The following is a 14,170-nucleotide window of genomic DNA, read 5'->3' as shown; positions in this document are numbered from 1 at the left end:
AAATTTGGGTTTGACTAAACAGTTGCACTAATATTGTGTTACATAATAAATTACAACTGCCACCATTCTATTCTGCAGGGTCTCTGCTTTCAAAAGAACATAATTCTTGGGGGATTTAGGTAATCTTCAGGCCTAAGATGTGCATTTTAACATGTGTACAAAACAGGGAAAAACGGCAGTAGCAGGGAAAGGGCTAAAGGGTCGTCTACGAACACCTTATTGTTTCTTTTTTTAGTAGATGAGGACTTAAGGTGGCCATACACTAGTAGATTTTCAAAGGAACTTTTGTACGAAAGATCTTTCGTTCAACTTTCTATTAGTTGATGTGTTTAAATCGATCATCGTTTTTGACTATAGTGACAAAAAAAGTCGAAGGAGCAGGGTGGAATTTTTCTCAAGCGAACAACATTCTAACAGTGAATGTGGTTTTCGCTCGGGAAAAATTAAACAAAATTTCCTTTGACATTTATCAAGTCTCTGGTGGCATAATTGGGTGGTAAATAAAGATCTTTTGTTTGGAAATCTACTAGTGTATGGCCAGCTTTAAACCACCTGATGATTTCTAGGATCTCCTGAGATTCTCTACCGCGGAGGACCACATGACTTGCCATAAACGCAAGCTCCCCACACTGCCATGGCAGGGTTTCCGTTCACCCAGGTCTTACACCCTTCACCTGCCCTGTGACAAAGCAGCGACAATACACAGTAACCAATGGACCGCATCAGTGTCTCAATTCATCTCTTGCATCATGCTTTTATGAAAGGATTGTTAGAATACACATTACTGTGTTTATAGCAACAACTTCTGCAGTATACAATTTCAGTCACTAGATGGCAGTGTTTATAAGTTCTGTTTATATATCTATGGTAGATACTCTGTTGTATTGAAAAAAGTAGAGAATAAAGCGGTGGCTTCCTTCCTGTTTTTTAAGCCATGAGCAGCCTGCATATCAGACTGTGTGCTTGTGTTTCTCTGTGAGGCTGTGCAAGAAGTTCCAACAAGGATAAAGAAAGAGATTGGATGTAGCTGGTGTGTGCTCATCCAATTTCTTTATTGTATAGTAAGTAACCAATGAAAAATCGTTTTGTGGTTTCAAGATTACATTTACACCTCTTTTTGACATAAAGATATTGTTGGCAATTAGTGGTTTTTATGGAGAATGAAATGACAGGATTGCTTCAACACTCTTTTTTTTTCTCTTTTGCAGGAGAAAGAAGAAACTGATCCAACTGGTTCCTTGGGCGGTCCAGAGTGGGCGGAACGCTCGATGTGTCCTCAATTTTTACTATGAGAAGCGCTGGGAGCAGAGTGTGGAGTCTCTGAGGGAAGAAATTGGCATCCTGCCTCTGCCCAGCATTAAAGTCTGAATTTTGGTACTGTATGAGGAAGCCTCTCATTTACTGGGCGGAGCCTTTCAGGGGCATCTAGCACTGCAGGAAAAAATATGCAACTGGATAATGCTTGAGACCTTTCTCTGCTTCGCATTGATTGCACTGATTTAGTCCTCCTGCATTAGTCCTCCCACAGCATTAGTCCTCAGTGGACTTTCCCAGACAATAATTAATTGTCTGGTAGTACTTCCTGTCATGCTTCAGCGGTGTGATTAGATCCTTTTGCCTGTCTACAGGTGATCTATTCCCATTGTATTGGCTTATTATCTGAAACTAGAAAGCACACATACTTAGAAATGATAAGACCAAAACACCAGCCAAAGTTCTTTTTTTTTTTTTTCTAAAGAAGGGTTAATAAAATTAAAAATGTATAAATATTTTGTTTCCCTTTTTAAATCTTTAATTCAATGGGTTAGAGTCAAGTTGCTGTTTGTATTCTGATTTAGGTAGGTATTTCCTCTCTTCCTGCACGGGAGATACCAGGACAAGAAATGAGACTGTGGGTGTCACTGGGACAAAGGGCACTAAGCCCTGAGAGCAATAGAGTAGGGGTAGGCAACCTCGGTACTCCAGCTGTGGTAAAACTACAAGTCCCATCAGCGGCCTCACCAGGCCGGGTGTCACCCAGTGCGCACGTCATAATGTATACACGTGACGTCATTACGCACGCGTGTAATGACAACAGGTGCACTTCACTGCCAGCGACCATCTTGGTGATGGACGCCGGCAAAGAGAGGAGGGGACGTTCATCTGGCGGGATAAGGTATGCCGCCGGGTCCCATCCTCTTTTCAGAGGGGGTGACACCAAAATGACAGTCATTTTGGTGTCACCCCCTCTGATGGTGTCACCCGGTGCGGGCCACACCCCCCTTGTGAGTCCCATGAGGCATTGCAAAACTGATAGCCTTAAGCAGAGGCACAATGGGATTTGTAGCCATGTTGAGGTTGCCTACGGCTGCAATAGAGCAATAAAAGACTGAATCTTCAGTAAATACAGAGCGGTAAGGGGGGATGACTTAGCTCACCAGTGTGCCTCCACAACTTAAACTGTTATGGGTGGAACGACCTTGTTTAACTTTAATGATTTGCACAAATGGAACAGCGTCATGCTGCCTGTTTTTGAGTTTGTAGAAATAATGTTTCTCCTTACTGTATGAACACATAATTATTATAAATACATGGAATTGATTAAATATTTGTGATAAAATTATAATTGTTTTTTATCATTCTGTGTCATGTGCACTTTGTTAATCCTACTGGAGCTCTGTTGTTTTGCTGTTAAGCCTCTCCTGCCTATCCCTAGTTCAGACCCCATTTAAAAAAATTGTTTCAAAGAGAACCTGTCAGAATGGGTCTGGAGGCTTCCATCATATGACCCCTGACAGTGGCCCTAGTTAAAGGCAGGTGTGTGACGTGTCAAGCTGCACACATTTGTACGGCCCCGGGACTAGTTTGTGCAATGGTAGCCTCTAGAACTGGACAGAACCCTGAGTAGAGCCAGGTTCGGACAGGTTGCTTTGCCCTGATCAGGCTGATCTGTTAGCCATTGCCTGATCTCCCCTTCTTTGCTTCATAGTCATAAACCTGAACATTCAGGTGGATCTAAGCATGCGTGTTTATGTGACACATTGGAAGAGAAGAAAAAATCTTCTATCAGACCATGCTTCCACTTCTGATCATCCTCTAGTGTCTATGGTCAGGTTTTTTGTACACCTGCTTTGAAAGAAAATGCATATTACCTGGCTGTTATGCCAGGTCATTGATTGATAAAATAAATGAATACTAATTTTAGGTCAACATCCAACCAGGGAAGTAACATGAGAAGGTCAGTAATAGCCACGCCCATATTTATCTCATGAGAGGGTTTACTGTAAGCTAGTGGTAGATTACAGTGCCATCTAGTGTCCTTTTAGACATATTATTTCATCTATTGCCATCCACATCTGTATTCCCCTGTACCACAGAGACTCTGCCCTACCTTTGCTCTGCTAAATGTGCATCTTTGCATTGTGTACGAAGTCCTGGGGGCAACCAAGTGCTGTCTGGCAGAGCTATGCAAAGCTCAGCACTGGAAAGACAAACGGAACAAAGACTTTCATGAATACCTGACAGAGATTCTACCCCTTAAAACGATTCTAATAATAACTCAATTTAAAAAAAGTGAAATTTAAAACCATCAACTATTTCCCAAAAAAAGCTCCATAAATGTTCAATAAATGTTTTGAAATCCTTAATCAAACATACCAATAATGTTTTCTGCAGTGTTTTTATTTACATTCTGCCTACTAGCACAAGTGCAGTGTGTGCTACATTCAAGGCATGCCTCTGATGAAACAGTCACAGTGTTGTGTGCTTATTAATGATGTAAACTAATGTTTCCAGCTGGTGTCATAGCTCTTCACATGTGCAAACTATACCAACTGCACATCTAAAGGTGCCCATATACCTTACAACCATCACAAGACTTTTGTCTTGCGATGGTTGTAAGGTAATTTAAAAAACGTACGATCTGCCCTTCTTGGACAGGCAGGTCATACTTGCGATCATCGAAAGCCCGCCCTCTGAGGGGCGGGCTTCCGATGACTGCAATGCTGAACGGGCAGTGTGCGTTTGCGCACACCGGCCCGTTCGGCATTTGTCTCCCGAGCATGCCACAAACCCGCCGACAATCGTACGATTCTCAGCGGGTTTTCAAACATGCTCGTTAGACAAAAGACGTGCGACCGTACAGTAGAAACGGTCACGCCTTCCATACACCTTGCGATTATCGTACAATCACGGGATTTCCTGCAATTATCGTACGATTATCACAAGGTGTATGGGCACCTTAAGAATAGGCTAAGATGGCACTGTCCTTGGCAGGAAGGGAATAGAAGGCTCTCGTTCTGTTTTAACTATTTTGTCCAAAGTGAAAGGCTCAATGATTCTTGGTTGATCCAGAGTTATACTTTAATGTGAGAACTTAAATATAAATAACACTTAAAGGAACTGCTTCCTCATACAGTTTTTCCATTATAGAGAAGAGCTTATTTGCATCTCACAAATTCTGTACTTCTAGTAAAGTAATACAACCCCTTGGCGTCTAATCCTGTAATCATTTTATCTCAGCAGTCTGACATACAGACAGAACACAGGGGCAGAACCTACAAATCATTCAGTACAACTAGGGATGCACAGATACCAAGTACAGTACTCGGTACAAGTACAGATACTTTTCAAGCTCCAAGACTAGACTAGAAAAATTCAAAAGTTTGGAGTTAGCTGTCATTTGTAAGGAGCACACGGAGCTCCTGGGATTTGTACATCTCTGTTTTAATGTATGAGTTTGGTTTTATAAATATAAATAAAGGGATGCACAGATACCAGTTTTGCAAGTACTGATACTTGCCCAAGGTCTTACAAGTACTGGTACATTTTTGTTTATTGTCATGTGACCGTTTTTCTAAAACAATACAGACTAATGATTTCAGGACAGTGGTGGAGCGCCAGAGCCCGGTCCCAGCTGCAACTGCTGCAACCCTGGTAGTGCTCATGAAAATGCCAAGTATCGGCACTGGTACTCGAAAAGTATCGGTGCATCCCTAAATACAACATCATGAAAATATGTAAATATGCAAGCATTACTATCCATAAAGAAATTACCTTCTGAATAATCATTAGATTACTACCTAAAATGCATAATCATTGAAGATACATGTGTTTGCCTTTAAATAAAAAAATATATATTTTTATAATCTAGGATACCTTACAGCTCTGCGTCTTCAGTACATCTTCTAGCCTGCTGGTAATTATAAGGATTGTATGAATATAAAGTTAATATTTCCTATAAAACTACCCTGTCTTTGTTCCTGTAATGATAGGGTGGGACAGCTAGTGGCGCCAGTCACTGATTTACCCTTTCAGCATGTATGGAATGACACATCAGTCCCTCTCCTCTGGTGAATGGGAAGGTGGCTTATTCTCGGTAGTGTGGGTTTTAGGTTACGATAAAATTATAGGCGCTAGGTCCCAAGTCAGAGGAGGCCCTGTGCCTTCAGCTAACAGTCACTCCAATATCCATCCAGAGAAAGGAAACTCCCCCTGTAATTAGTGGTGGGGACGAACTCTCTGTGGAATAATGCTGGGGGGAGGAGGGAGCCGGAATGTCACCCCTGATTCTCCAATGATAGCTTGTATGTCCTTGTGAAGGTTTTCAGATAGTGATCCTTTCCTCCTGAAAGAAACAGAACAAAGACAACGGAGAATGACACTCTTCCACTATTTCTTGTACATAAAGGGAAAAGATCTGGTCCTAAAGGAAACCCATTATGAGAGGAATATAGCCTACTATTGATGACCTCTTTCTGAAAATGCTAGTTGGCTGGCTGTGTCTGACCTAAAACTACCAATCTAAATACTTGTTCTGAGACCATTCCTCAGAATATGTCAAGGCCTTTGAATCAACATAACAGCCAGCCACATAGCATTTTTCAAAAGTAGAGTTGGGCAATGCTGGCGTACATGTTTTCTACAAACGTTTCCTTTAAATGACCCGGATTTCTGTATTTATTATGACTTTACTTGCTGCATGCTTGTTCTAGGTCAGTGACACAGAATGTACTAAAGCATGAGACAGCTAGCATTTTCAGAAGGAGGCCAGCTATCGCAGCCTCCATATTAATAACGTTCTATGTAAAGCTACCAGATACTTTCCTGCCGTTGCTCCAGCTTTTTCAGCTGCCATCACTGGATGACAACTGTACTGCGGGGACATGTAACTGCATAATGTATTCTTGATCTATGTGCAGGAAGAGCTCCTGACTGAATACCACCCGTTGGCAGCACCCATGTGACCTCCTGCCATGACTGGCAAGAGACCAGAGCTTTGGGTATTGTGAGAATTAGCTTCAAATGGTAGCGCGTTAAGGACGGAGTCCACTCGCAAACATGCTCTTTGTAGGGCTTCCTGCCCAGTTTTATGTAAAGGTTCACAGAAGTCTTCCCTCACAGGGGTTTCTCCAACATAACAACATAACTTCAGCTTCGTCTTTAAGCAAAATAACGTTTTTCAAAGTCTAAAGGTCCCCACACACCTTGCGATAATCGTACGATAATCGCGGGAAATTCCGGGATCGTACGATTGTCGTAAGGTGTGTGGAAGCCGTGCGACCTCTACTACTGTAAGGTTGCACGACTTTTAACTTACGGACATGTTCAGAAACCCGCCGAGCATTGTACGATGTTCGGCGGGTTTGTGGCATGTTCGTACGATAAAAGCCGTACGGGCCGGTGTGCGCAAGCGCACACTGCCCGTTCGGCATTGCGGTCATCGGAAGCCCGTGGCTTGTGATCATCGCAAGTACGATCTGCCTATGCAAGATAGGCAGATCGTATGTTTTTTTTTAAGTACCTTACAACCATCGCAAGACAAAAGTCTTGCGATGGTTGTAAGGTGTGTGCCCAGCCTTACTGACTTCAGGTTATTACTTTAAACCTCTCCCAAACAGGCTGTATCCAGCAGACTTGCCACACAGGCTGTATCCAGCAGACTTGCCACACAGGCTGTGTCCAGCAGACTTGCCACACAGGCTGTGTCCAGCAGACTTGCCACACAGGCTGTGTCCAGCAGACTTGCCACACAGGCTGTGTCCAGCAGACTTGCCACACAGGCTGGTTCCAGGATGAAGTCCTCCTGACTCCTAGACAGACACCTCTCTTGTCTACCAGCTGTAGCCCTGAACATGAACCAGCATCCTTTTCATAAGGGCTGTGCACAGGTGCACAATCGTTCGTTGCTGGTCACCACTAAAGGACGGACCCAGGAATGGAGATTTCATCCCTCCCAGTTCTCTTAGAAATCTCCCAGTTATGATTTAGAAAACCCATAAAGAATTGTGAAGCCAGCTCTTCCCTGGTAAAAGTACTTGTGTCCTGGAACTTTGCAGCCCCTCCGGCTGAGAGTCCTGGGTGACCATTTTGCCACTCTACATAACGGCATCGCCACACACTGCCACAGTATGTATTTAGAACTTTACATTGCTTGCCATTGGAAATCGCAGAATGATTATGCAGTTCTATTACAAACACAATATTGCTGGCTCAGTGTATTTACATGACCCTAGCCTAATACCTGTGGCCTATATTGAGTTGTAAAGATTTCCCTCCCGTGTTCTTGAAACCCTGCGGTGACAGCTCCGGGTGGTGTCTGCTCTCCAGGATCCCTGTGGACAAGAAGAAGAGAGAACTAAATTACTGTTTTCTATTTAACTTTTTGTTCCTACTCTGTAAAGACCAGAGAATATGTACTGGCATTTGTATTGAAGTGCAGTTACCTGTACATCAGTATATTTTCCATGCACGGTACCACAGAAAGGCTGCACATCTGATATGCAGATAGCAACTAAATGTGGTCACAGCTCTGGCCCTCCTCTCATGCCTCACTGTTGAACTCCTATCACAATGATGGTCCAACAGCGAGGCAAAAGAAAAAAAAACAAACACTGGAGCAGGTTGATTTTTACGTTAGGGGGTGTTCTGCAAAAAATCTAACTTATGGGGCTGCCTGCTATAAAATGTAAGTGGTAGTTTCAGAAGATAATAGTAACCAAAAGTTTACGTTATGGTAATCAGCTATACTCTGAGGCCTGGTTCACACCTGAACCAGGCCTCATTAATCCCATTATTTCCTATGGGCATGGTTCCCACCTGGGCGTATTTCAGCGCGTAGGAACACGCTGAAAAACGCCCTACGCCCAAAGAAGTACAGGAGCTTCTTTGGGGCGTATTTTCCGCGTGTATCCATTAGGATACAGCTGGATAGCGCGTCAAAAGTGCATATTACGAACGTCCAAGTGGGAACCCAGCCTGAAACTTTCTACAGGATGCAGCATATCCATACTCTAGAGACCAATGACATCCCTGAGAGTGCAGCTTATTTGTTCACTAGAGACCAGTGACATCACTGAATCATGAGGAACAATATAGCTGCTGTTGGTGGGGCCAGGCTTGATAGCGCTCCCAATACACTATCTGTCACCACAGAGCATAGATTAGCCATAGATTATTATCTCACCAGAAGCATGAGACAAGAATTTATCTCTTTGTTGCATGTTCTTGGAAATGGGAGATAAGTGTGATTCCTCATCAGAGATTAGAGGACATGTGCCAGAAACGCTACAAAACTTTCCACTTTCTCCACTGAGGTCCCAAACGTTGACCTTCTGGATCCTGTGTCTGTACCTGACTATAGGATCTGTCAAGATTAAAAGAGATGTCTTATTGGATAAGTCATTCATTTGCTAAATACACATCCAAATATTGTGACCCTCTCACCTTTTACTGGTTGTAATGTATTCTTGGGGCCCTGAGAACCTCTCTCTCTGTCCATGGACCTTGAACAATCCAGAGTTAGGTTGTGTGTTAAATATGAAGTCTTTAAGAGTTATAACTTATAAATTATTATAACTCTGCAGTCTTATGAAAGATTTATGCCCCCCTTTCCCTTAATGGGGATGATTGGTCACCTGAATTTAAACATTTGCTTTGCTGTTTACTGCCTAACCTAAAATGTCATTTCCCAGCTTCTGAGTGTGCAGCATATGAGCTCAGACAGTGACTATCAGACTTTAGGTAACCTTTTACACCCCTGACATAAGCTCTAAATTCAGACAGAGCCAAAGTAAGTTGGCAATTAAACTTTTTCATAACCAAGCCTGCACAATTACAATATTTGACTGAATATTCAGAGCAGTCATGACTGGTTCGCTTGAAAGCATCACACAGTCTTTGCTTTACCATGGGTAAGAATGTTTGAGCAAAATGGCCCCTATCAGCATGGGACTGGTGATTCATGTAAGGATAAAGCAGCGCAGAAGTTCATTTACTGTTAAACAAAATACGTGTAAGAACGTTTGAGACAATGTTCCCTGGAAAACATTTGTAAACGCTCCATAAATAAAATGAGTTTGGTCAATGCCATTTCTGCCTGTCAGTGTTTAAAATGAATGCCTCACCATTCATTTTTTTAAAGCCCAACTAAATTTACAGAATTAGACATGCAGTCAGATAATCATTCTACTAACAACCTCCATTTTCTTGTCACCACTGTCCAGTTACAGCAGTAGAGCCAAATGTCTAAATAGGACTGTGCAGTCTAAGGCCTCATTCACACTGCTTACAGTCAGCCCGTACAGATCCATGCGGCATGCACGGTCGTATCAGGCCGTTCCTGGGAAGGACAGGTGCTGCGGGTCATTATATGCAGCAGCCTGTTCTTCCCTTCCTGTCTGTGTATGAGTACGGACAGCCGCACCCGCATGGACATGCTGTTCGGGTGAACGTACGGCGGCGCCCTCCCATAGGGAAGAACAGGCTGCTGCGTACAAGCACCTGTCCATCCCAGGAATGGCCCAATACGGTCGTGCACGCTGCACGGATCTGTACGGGCCGACCCTAAGCAGTGTGAATGAGGCCTTATAGACAACAAAATATTCAGCGTTCTCAGGAAATCACACAACTGGTCAGACATGCCCCCTCCTCTTCTTTGCAATACCAGTCTGTGTTAGGACACTTGTCATGAGGGATTGGCTGTTACTCAGCTATGCTAGCACAGAGTACTGCATTTTCAAGGAAAACCCAGCCACCAACCATTAGATGTAAGTCTTCAATAAGGCTTTAAAGCATCACATGGCCTTAACTGGACCAAAACACCAACCACTTCCGATATCAGTTTTGTCAAAAGGCCTTTTTAAATATTAGTGTAACCCTACCTTGGATAACTTTGTGCATCCTTGGAAGGAGGCTGTAACAGTTCACTCTCAGTCTTAGATCTGCGGTGTTGAATAAATTCTCGTTCCATGCTGCAGAGAGCTGCAATGGGTGTCAGTCTGAACCCCAGCACACTCTGTGATATCTTGGCATCGGCTGACATATTGGACTGAATGGGATGTATGCCATCAAGAGATTTCAGTTGCTGTTGCTTGGCAGGCTATATAAAGAACATACAGGACAGAAAGAACGAAGATGCACAAAGTCACTCTAGAATTAAAGTAATATTAAACTCTCAATCTTTTTTCAATAGGGAATCCAGATCAAACAAATATGCATTGACTTGCAAATAATTTTTGCTCAAACACAGATATCATGTTTCTGAACAGCTGACTCCAACTCTTTCAGCTCAGCTTCCCTGAACTTCCTGTCCAGTACAAGATCACATGGGAGGAAACAGTCTCCAGCAGCTGACCATCTACTAGCTTGGAGATGGGAAAAGGAAGGAGGGAGGAAAGAGAAAAGAGCGGGGGGAAGGGAGTGGCTAGCTTTGATGTGCCTGTGTGTGTGCGACACACAAAGCTTACTAGCACACACAAGGGTAGCTCCATAAGACCCCGCAATAGAAAGGAACCACCCTAAAACAGGATATAAGGGCCATTGTAAGTGATTTAACCAGCATATGAAATAGCCTTAAAACCGTATGACTTTAACATCACTTTACAGGCCAACTGCAGACAAAAACATGTTTGTTTTGCATAGAGTGGGGAAGGGTTAAACACTCAGGTTACTATTTATTTGTGTGACCTCATTAGGAAGATTTCCCTTCACCATCTATCCCTTTGACACTGGGAGACAGATGTTCTAACCCTTTCCCACTCTCCAAAAAATTTTGCCTCGAGTTGGAATTGAACAACTAATTTTTGAAAACGTTATAAACAAGTTTAGTATTTTTGTTCTTCAGTAACTTAATAAATGTGTTTAAATTGGAGGTTACCATAGAATTTCTCCTCTGTAATGTTTTTGTCTTTTTGTCATGGTGACTTTCAGCTTGTTCCACGCTATTTCTGTTCTTCATATTCTGGGAAATTTTGTCCGTTGGTCTGCTCAGTATATCACAAGGTGAGGCAGGCTGGAATGTAAAAAAGACATTACCGAATTGAGAATTGCACTTTATTCTCTCTGTGACTAAGAATACAAAAGTAACAGTTGCACAGGTCCCCATATAGATGGCGTCTGTCCCAGGTTGATTGATTAATCCCAGGTGTCTGGGAATAATCAATAAAGCAGCTGCAAAGTGCAGAATACCAATTACATTTTAGTTTAATAAAGGCCCAGGGTTGTCACAATACAATTGGGTACCTAAAAGGAATATAAAAGTGTGCGGTCTAAGGTGAGCATGGTCAGCTGGATGACGCAAAGGTGTGTTTTACAGGAAGTGATTACAGTACATAGTAAATACTCTTTCTTGCTAAACCATCATCCACAAAGAGAACTCTGGATGAAAATGGAATGGGATGGTATACAGAAAGTGGGCATTAGTCAACAGAAGCATATGTCTCCCATATTCAGAAGCACAATTCCTCTCAGTGTATTATATTACACAATTAAGTATGTGCTTAGGTCCTTCAAGTCAAATGTAGCGTGAGGACAGGCAGGGCAGAAGCCCAACAGCACACCTAATATTGTATCCAAATAGACACAGTACACCCCACTGCACCCAAATACATTTAGTACACAACACCTATCACCCCAATACACTGAGCCTTTTGTACCTTGCACCCCAAAACATTCAGTTCATCACTCCTTTACACTCTGAATCATAGTACACTCAGCCCACCGCACCAAGCACCCTAATACACTCAGCATTACCCCAATACACACAGCTTTATGCACCATGCACCCCAATACACTCAGCGTTCTGCACTGTTCAACCAAATACACATAGCATTATGTACCATGTACCAAAATGCACTCAGCATTCTGCACCATGTACCCCAATACACCCATTATTCTGCATGATGCAACCCAATACACTCAGCCTTATACCCCATGCACCCTATCGCACTGAGCATTCTGCACCATGTACCCCAATACACTCAGCATTCTTTACTGTGCACATCTATACACTTAGCATTCTGCACCCTGTACACCCAATGTACCCCCTCAGCAGGCTGCACTATGCACCCAATTCTGTACTATTCTTTTGATTGGCCAGTCACACATCTCTAGATAAAACTGAAACCTCATCAATTTGGCTTTATCCCCCCTTCCCCAATGTCAGCCCTGAGATTACTAAAGTCAGAGTAATGAAAGATGAAGTGATTGGTCTGTGCAAGTTATAGAACTTTGTATGACATTCTTGCTTTTGCACTGCTTTAATGACAGCCAGAAGGTGCTCTTCTTTGATGTTCTCACCTGAGTTGGAGATCCTGTAGGATCTTCACTTGATTCTGTAGAACAGGATATCAGTGACTCTCTCCTAGACACAAGAAGGAGAAAACAATAGAGACAGCTATACTTATAATATTATCATTAGATAGACCATATTGGTTACATTCTCAGTTTTTTCTGTGGTGCTAACCTTACACCACAATGTTGCCTTTCCACTTTATCACAGTTAGCTAAAGTTGCTCCCATAACTTTTGGTCTCAGAAGAGTATCTATTATTTGAACAACAGCAGAGAATGCAATCTTCTGAGCTGCTGTAGCATCACCCCACCCCTCTTAATAAACCCAACATTTAACAAAGAGCAAGGCTGCAGGGAGGATCTGGCAGTTGTCTCTCCAACTTCAGAGGTTGCATGTAATTTCTTTAGTCCTAAGGACTTAGGACTAAACAGTGACTTAGCGAACTAATTTGCACCCTGCACCCAGGCATGCTGAGTCTCTGGGCTAAAGCAATATTTTAGTTATAGGTGCAGTTAATGGGCCAAGTCAGCCTCTGGCGTCTTTTATGCCTAGGATGTTCAACAGAGCAACCCCCCTTGTACCTAACTCTGCTGCTGTCCACCTGGATGTTTTGGGAGTTCCTGCTAACTTGTGTGTTTCAGACCCTCCTCTTGCATTTTTTTATGATACAAATAATATAATATCTAACATCGCCAGGGGGGTTCCTGATGCATATAATCAACTATCAGGTGGTTTAACTCCCTAGCATCCACCAACCACTGAATATGTTTTGAGTGGTCAACCCTCTATCTATTCACAAATATAGTTGTGAATAATACTGAGGCTTTACATACCGGGATCTAATTGTGGGGACTTTGCCATCTCCTTTTGACTTGCTGTTCTGTCTGGCTGGCCGGATACTCTGGTTCTTTGTAAGAGAGTTCCTCCTTATACCGTCACCCCGGAGCTGTCTCTCAGATCCTTCTGGGGAAGGTGAATTAGTTGTGTGTCGGTTGGTCCCGGTCTGGTTTCTATTAATAATAATATTATGTTTATAGTTCCATGTAGAGTCATCTGTATAGATGTGAATTCTGTTGTAATGACATATACTGTCCAAAAAGACTCATGTAAGGCGTTGGATACCACTTCAGGAGGTAGTAGTGAATAAGTGTCTTTGCTACTCTCCTAAGTTTAATGATTGGTCCAACTCCCGCCATCAATGTGTACTGAGATGGAAAAAGGTTCCAGTGCTCTTGGCAGGCACTAATGCCAGTAGGTTCCCATTAAGGCCACAGACATATCACATGTAATGATTACTCAAGCAACCTATTTTAGCATTGTAGAGCACAGCAGAGTTTCCAAGTTTTGTTTAGAGCCTTTCCATATTGACAGATTTACAATACACCTAACTATTACCTAACTACTACCCATTGCACATGGTTTAAGATGCACCAAACAATATTAATCTGTTTCTGTTACAGATACAGATATCTCCTTACCTGTTCTCAGGGAGATGTCTGCCAAAAACAACTGCCCTTTTGGTACCCATGAACATTAGATGACATTCTCCAAAAGCCTTAAGCATTCTCAGGAGACAAAGTAATCAAACAGATTTAAAAAGTATTTGATCTCAATGGTGCCC

At 42.6% G+C, this 14,170-nt stretch overlaps 1 protein-coding gene across 1 annotated transcript; it reads right to left on the bottom strand.

The window, feature by feature from the left end:
• Positions 1-5,138: 5,138 nt before the first annotated feature.
• On the bottom strand, positions 5,139-10,359 carry LOC108787255. Its single transcript, XM_018556753.1, has 5 exons — positions 10,140-10,359; positions 8,704-8,783; positions 8,444-8,623; positions 7,502-7,592; positions 5,139-5,605 (listed from the first exon to the last, which is right to left on the bottom strand). Exons 1-5 carry the CDS (start codon positions 10,298-10,300, stop codon positions 5,479-5,481), a joined length of 639 nt encoding a protein of 212 aa, XP_018412255.1. The 5' UTR covers positions 10,301-10,359; the 3' UTR covers positions 5,139-5,478.
• Positions 10,360-14,170: the final 3,811 nt, after the last annotated feature.

This window comes from Nanorana parkeri, unplaced genomic scaffold (assembly GCF_000935625.1).
Source record: "Nanorana parkeri isolate BGI_ZX_2015 unplaced genomic scaffold, ASM93562v1 scaffold251, whole genome shotgun sequence".
NCBI classification, from domain to species: Eukaryota; Metazoa; Chordata; class Amphibia; order Anura; family Dicroglossidae; genus Nanorana; species Nanorana parkeri.
This window is presented reverse-complemented; position numbering and strand designations above follow the sequence as displayed.

What these genes read in the sequence shown, in the direction of transcription:
- LOC108787255 (XM_018556753.1), bottom strand. Translation starts at nt 10,300, where the DNA reads ATGTCAGCCGATGCCAAGATATCACAGAGTGTGCTGGGGTTCAGACTG. An exon ending in TACATTACAACCAGTAAAAG is followed by an intron (nt 8,624 to 8,703) that starts GTGAGAGGGTCA and finishes TAATCTTGACAG; the next exon opens with ATCCTATAGTCAGGTACAGA. An exon ending in ATTCTTGTCTCATGCTTCTG is followed by an intron (nt 7,593 to 8,443) that starts GTGAGATAATAA and finishes TCTTGTCCACAG; the next exon opens with GGATCCTGGAGAGCAGACAC.